Source organism: Triticum urartu, unplaced genomic scaffold (assembly GCF_003073215.2).
Source record: "Triticum urartu cultivar G1812 unplaced genomic scaffold, Tu2.1 TuUngrouped_contig_5924, whole genome shotgun sequence".
In the NCBI taxonomy this organism is placed as follows: domain Eukaryota; kingdom Viridiplantae; phylum Streptophyta; class Magnoliopsida; order Poales; family Poaceae; genus Triticum; species Triticum urartu.
Window position 1 is genome coordinate 1 of NW_024116639.1, and position 6,745 is coordinate 6,745.

At 44.6% G+C, this 6,745-nt stretch overlaps 1 protein-coding gene across 1 annotated transcript; it reads left to right on the forward strand.

Moving 5' to 3' along the window:
• Positions 1-4: 4 nt before the first annotated feature.
• On the forward strand, positions 5-3,012 carry LOC125529881 (protein ACTIVITY OF BC1 COMPLEX KINASE 3, chloroplastic; the record flags this gene model as incomplete). Its single annotated transcript, XM_048694304.1, has 7 exons — positions 5-40; positions 150-383; positions 807-1,142; positions 1,347-1,902; positions 1,989-2,175; positions 2,276-2,642; positions 2,725-3,012. Coding segments are annotated over 7 exons (1,845 nt in total), but the record flags the coding sequence as incomplete, so codon positions are not given.
• Positions 3,013-6,745: the final 3,733 nt, after the last annotated feature.

Genomic DNA, 6,745 nt, shown 5'->3' on the forward strand with positions numbered 1-6,745 from the left:
CGAGCTACTCGCCTCCCGCTACGGCTCCCAACCTTTCCAGGCAAATCCTGGACCCAATCTCCAAGCATACTTTAACCTCGATGTAAGGGCAGCAGCCGAGGCTCTCAGAATCTGACATATGTGGTGTGCATTGCCTGCTGTGTAATTAGGTGGCGATGAGAGCGGCGGAGGTGCTCTCGAAGCTGGGGGCATTCGGGCTAAAGCTGCTGCTCGACCAGCAGAGGGGGGAGTCGTCCTCGTCAGCGAAGAGGCGTGCCAGGGCGGTCGAGCTGCGAACTGTACTGACAAGGCTTGGCCCGACGTTCGTCAAGATTGGGCAGGGTTTGTCCACGCGGCCTGACCTCTGCCCGACTGAGTATCTCGAGGAGCTCTCCGAGCTGCAGGTGGACCTTCTTTCTTGCCGGTTTTCAGTGCTCATGATACGAAATTATTGTTGGGAAAGTACTGAACAATTCTTGCTTTCTTGCGGTCAGATATGGTTAATCCCTGTTTAAGTTCTTTTAAGATAGACATGTTATTTTAAGGAACAAGAATGGACCACTACTATCCTGTTAATTACTTATGTGGTGAATAATTAGTTACTCAGTCCAATCCGATAACCATTCACCAGGTTTTCCTTCCATCACACGGTTCTTATTGTTTTGAAGTGGCTAGATGATTTCCAAAATGGTTATTGATTCGAATATGGAAGTCACCGGTACCACCTAGACTTCACCATTTGGGGATATTTCCTGATAACCTTGGGGCATTACTTCTATCACTGCTATAATGTTTTCCCAAATGGTTGACACGAAGCTGTCTTGCAGGATTCGCTCCCCACATTTCCAGATGAAGAGGCATTTGCCTGTATCGAGAGGGAGCTTGGCTTTCCTCTTGATTCAGTGTACTCAGCAATGTCACCTTCACCGATAGCTGCAGCAAGTTTAGGTCAAGTTTACAAGGCACGGTTGAAATACTCTGAGCAGTTGGTAGCTGTCAAGGTGCAAAGACCTGGCATCGAGGATACCATAGGCCGTGATTTTTACCTACTGAGGGGACTTGGTTTTCTAATAAATAAGTATGTTGACATTATAACTACTGATGCAGTTGCTCTGATAGATGAATTTGCTCGAAGAGTTTTCCAAGAGCTTAATTATGTCCAGGTACTTTGTCTTTGCGTATATTCTATTAATACAAGTATAGCCTACATATCAACTGTACCTGTAAATGCTAAAAAAATGAGTAAAATAGAATCAAGAGGAATACATACAACATAGATTGCTGAGTCAGCAGAATCAAATGCTATCATGTGTCCTGATTGTATGTTTTTATTCGTTACTAATCGTGTTAAAAAATAATGAATGCAGGAAGGCCAAAACGCACGAAGGTTTAAAAAATTATATGCTGACAAGCAAGACATATTGGTCCCTGATATATTTTGGGATTACACAAGTGCAAAGGTACTGACAATGGAATGGATTGAGGGTGTAAAGCTTAATCAACAAGCTGCCATTGAAGGCCAAGGCTTGAAGGTCCTGGACTTGGTAAACATTGGTATACAGTGTAGCCTAAGGCAGCTACTAGAGTATGGTTACTTTCATGCTGACCCGCATCCTGGTAATATTTTGGCAACACCTGAAGGGAAGCTTGCTTTTCTTGATTTTGGCATGATGAGTGAAACCCCAGAGGATGCAAGGGTAGCCATCATAGGGCATGTCGTTCACATGGTCAATCGGGATTATGAAGCGATGGCTCGTGATTATTATGCACTTGATTTTCTGAAACCTGAAGTGGATGTATCCCCAATCGTACCTGCCCTCAAGAATTTTTTTGATGATGCTTTGGATTCAACAGTGAGTGAGCTAAACTTTAAAACCATAGTTGATGGATTAGGCGCTGTTCTTTATCAGTACCCATTCAATGGTAAGTCTTACTTTGTTTTAAGTATTATGAGGTTACATCTCAATTTTGCTGAGACAGTGATATAATTCTTGCCTATTCAAATCTAGTACCGGCCTACTATGCGTTGATACTGCGATCACTCACTGTGCTGGAAGGTCTGGCGCTCTATGCTGATCCTAATTTTAAGGTGCTTGCTGCCTCATATCCTTACTTTGCTAAAAGATTACTCACAGATCCCAATCCATATCTCAGAGATGCTCTGATTGAGCTGCTATTCAAGGATGAAAAATTCAGGCAAGTACTTATTCTGCTAGCTTCTGCATATTATATATTGCTTGTACCAACAACCATCCTCTTACGATAGTCTTGAGAATCACCTTTTGCTTTGCTGCAGGTGGAATAGGCTTGAAAATCTTCTTGTTCAAGGACGCCAGGATAGAGAGTTTGTAGCGAAGGATGCTCTACAACCGGTTTTGAAACTTCTACTTGGTCCAGATGGAGAGAATTTAAGAGTGCTAGTTGTGAAAGAAGCGGTTCGTGTCACAGAAGCCATCACCTTCGGAACACTGATTGATTCATACAACGCAGCTCCAGAATTTTTGAAGCCATTAATATCCAATGGCAATCCAGCTGGACCATTTAAGATAAGTGATGTTGAGCGGGAACAAATGTTGGAGCTACGAGACACTGTTCTCAGAATATGGGGTCTTTTGAGATCCTCTGATACCTTTGATCCAAGTCTTTTGCAGCCAATTGTACAGGTACACTGCTGCTTCATTCCTTTTATATGTATTTCAACAGCTATTGACAACTCTGCAACTCATAGCATTTTTTACATCTCAGGTGCTACAAGAGCGTGAAGCCCGTGTGTTTGGTTCTCGTATTGCTGGAGGTGTCTCGCAGCGCCTTGCAGCCCGCTTGCTGCAGCAGCTGCTCAGGATCCCACCTGCACCTGTTCCTGGATCTTCTTAGAATCTTTGTAGATAGGCTCACACTAAACCATGTAAATTGACACGATACTTTCTGCACCAAAAGGAAAAAAGAAAAGCAACTATAATTCGTAATCAGTAGATAAACATCCCCTAACGTCAGCGTCTGTTCTATTTTAATGTGATGTTCAGATGCAACGCATTAGTATGTCTTTTCCTTTTACTGCTTGATATCGTGTACGTTTAAGAAAGTAACGTATAGGTAGTACCCAATAATGCTACATCTACGTAAACACTTACGAAACCTTACGTAACTTGCCTAAACAAAATTCTCTCCCCCCCTGATTTTAACCGGGGGTGGGCCCCTTCCCTCCTCTCTCCAATCCCAGCTCACCGCGTTGCTGTTTACGTTAATTCACGTTTGTGTTTTACGTAGATGTAGCATCGCTGAGGTAGTACCTAGTGGAGTTCAACTAGCGATTTTGATAGGGAAACGTTTCTATGGGTCGGCGGCCGAAACTTTCGGCCGGTCCCACGCGATTGAGGCTATCGTACGCCTCGCGCGACTCACCTGCCCCTGCCTTATCTTCTTCCTCTCGATCCCCTTCCTCCTAAATTCTCTCTCAGCTGCGTCCACGCATGGGGGTGGCCATGCCCTTCCTCTTCCTCCTTCAGATCTCACCGCCAGCTAGCCCCAATCCCGCGCAGGTCCATACCTTCAACATCAGTGCCATGCCCACTTCTTTCCACTGCCCGCGGCTGCAGGTTCCTTCCGCCTCGGCGAGCCGGAGTTGGAAGCCGCCATGGATAAGCCATCCGAGAGCTGCTGGAACTGTCCACCGGAGATGCTACTAGCACGGCGGCGCGACCTCCTCTCCCTGTTGCTGCAACCATCTTCTTCCAAACGAAATTGAAAGCATTTTTGCTCCTCCACCGATGTTGCAACCGACGACCAAAAAAGCTACGACCGTTCGATTCGAAAGATTCAACCAGCGGTATATAAAGCTTCAACAAGACACCATGCACTGAAAAAAAGCTACAATCGTTCATATGAAAGCTTCAACTATAGTTTGAAAAAGCTTCGACGGACCCCCATACAACCGAAAAAAGCTTCAATAGTTCATGTGAAAGCTTCAACCCGTATTTGAAAAGGCTTCAAACGGTGGAGTAGAGAAGTTTCAACCCACCGCTATGAAAAAAAAATCTACAACCATCATTTTGGAAAGCTTCAACCGGTTTTATAAAAAACTTCAACTGGCTTTGTAGGCAGCTTCAACCCGTGAGTACACAACAAAAAAGTTGCAATCGTTGACATGAAAAGCTTCAACCCTACTTTTGAAAAGCTTTAACCCGGCGACAAAAAGCTAGAACCGGTACCTCACCGTTGATGCAATGGTGGCACTCCTTCGCCGGAGCTGCGACCTTCACCGGTAGGAGCTGCATGCGATTTTTTGCTGCAACCGACAGTGGGAAAAGCTACAACCGGTGCCACGTGTTGCTACTCCCGGCAAAAACCCGATGAAAAGCAAACCGTTGTCGCCGCCGTGACTGTCGACATGAATGGTTGTAGCAATTCCCATCACCGGTCGTAGCAAAAATGAACAATGGGTGAAGCAAAATATATTTGCACATGGATGACGAAGGAGAAAGTGATGGTTGGGCATGGCCATGGAGGCAGGGCTACGGCGAGGGGCGACGACGGAGCTACAACCTGAGCTACACCCATCGGTGCTGAGAGCCGCAACCGCACAACCGCAGGTGCGGCTGTTTCATGGGTCAAGGCGGCGACGAGGACGGACGGCGAAGGTGAGGACCGACGACGAGGACGGTCGGTAAGGATGGGGGTCGGCGATGAGGACGGCCGGCGTGGGTGGGGACTGGCGACGAGGACGGCCACCGGAGGGGAGATGAGGCACGCACCGAGCGGGAGATGCGATTCCAGCGAGAGGAAGAAGAAGCTGCGGGAGGCAAACCGTTTATTTTTTTCCTGGATCCAATGGCCCACGCGGCTCAAATCCGATGGCTCCGACGCGACCGGCCGAACGGTTGGGCCAGCGCAGATTAGTCGCCATTTTGATAACACGATAATAAACCATGCTAAGGACATAAGTTTGTAGTCCCTCCCTAGTTTCTAAATGGTATGTATATAGACATGTTTTAGTGTGCTTGTTCAATCATTTCAGTTTATATATATTTCATATTGAAATATTCAAAACATATTATATTTGTGAACGGAGGGAGTATTCGATGGCACATTCCAAGTTCACTTTTTCTTAAAGAGAAAAAAGGTAGAGGATTTCTCTACATTACAACTTCAAATGTTGTCTAAGGGTAGTAGCTTTATATAGTTCTGACTCAATATCAGTGGATAGAATTTGCGTTCGATGTTCAGTTTAGTTTCAGAACTTGTAAAATTCGTAAGTGGTCACATAACTTGTCATCATGTATTGTGTGCTTACGTGGCTATGACCCACATGCCAGTGACTAACCGACCGGTGTAACCTTAAATACGGATACAGATCGATGTTCCCCACCCCTCGATGAACAACCCATATGATTTTTTCAGTCTATAACCCAATGGTTTGTTTTCATGGGAACCCTGCATGTCAGCATGCTGTGGTGGGTGGACCAAATAAGAGCATCTATAATCCATACTAAAAGGGTTGGGCGCGCTTTGCTGCGCCATTAGCATTGTTGGGTTCCTTAAAAAATACTCACTTTGTTTAAAATATATTGTGCATTAATTTTTTGAAAACTCAAACCTTTTAAGTTTGATAAAATTTGTAGAGAAATAAATTAAAATTTATAATATCAAATCGGTATGATTAGATTCCTCATGAAATGGATTTCCATACATTTTTTGTTTAATATTTCCTTCATCTCAAAATAAGTGTCTCAACTTTAGTATAATTTTGTACTAAAGTTAGTACAAAGTTAAGACACATATTATGGTGACCCAACATACCACTTCATGTTGTAGTATGCCTGTCATTGATATAACGCCCATAAGACATCGTCTCATGAACCTTATATCCCTCAGAGTGCACAACAAAAACATAGCGGGTCCAAACCATCATTATATTACAACCTTTATTCAAACAAAGATCCAACGTTGAAACGATTCAAACTACTGGTACCAAAATGCGGGGTACCACTATTGATCTTGCGATCACTTATTTGGTTTAGATCATGTCACACATGATCAAGCTCGTTGCTACCACTATTCTACACTACTCTTGTTGTTGTTGCTGCTCTGATCCTTCTCCTTTGTTGTCAGCTCCGTAAGAGATGATGTAGTCAATTCCTTCGACTCCTCTGAAAAGGTCTGGCTCCTCATAGAAGTACTCTCCAGCAACATTGGGATCCTCTGGCAGCTTCTCCAAATACTCACAGTTTGGAGGGAAAATAGTAAGGGATGAGTACATGAGGTAGTACTCAATGATACGTCTCCAATGTATCTACAATTTTTTATTATTCCATGCTATTATATTATCTGTTTTGGATGTTTTATATGCATTAATATGCTATTTTATATGATTTTTGGGACTAACCTGTTAACCTAGAGCCCAGTGCCACTTTCTGTTTTTCCTTGTTTTAGAGTTTCGCAGAAAAGGAATAGCAAACGGAGTCCAAATGAAATAAAACTTACGCGATGATTTTTCTTGGACCAGAAGACACCCAGGAGACTTGGAGTGCAAGTCAGAAGAGCCACGAGGTGGCCACAAGGGTGGAGGGCGCGCGCAGGGGGGTAGGGCGCGCCCCTCGACCTTGTGGGCCCCGCGGTGACACCCTGACCTAGATCTTCCTCCTATATATTCTCATATACCCCGAAAACTTCTGGGGGAGCCACGAAACCACTTTTCGACCACCGCAATGATAGAGGCTAAGGTGTCCCGATGTTTCGATGAGATGGTGGCTATCGTTTTCTATGGGAG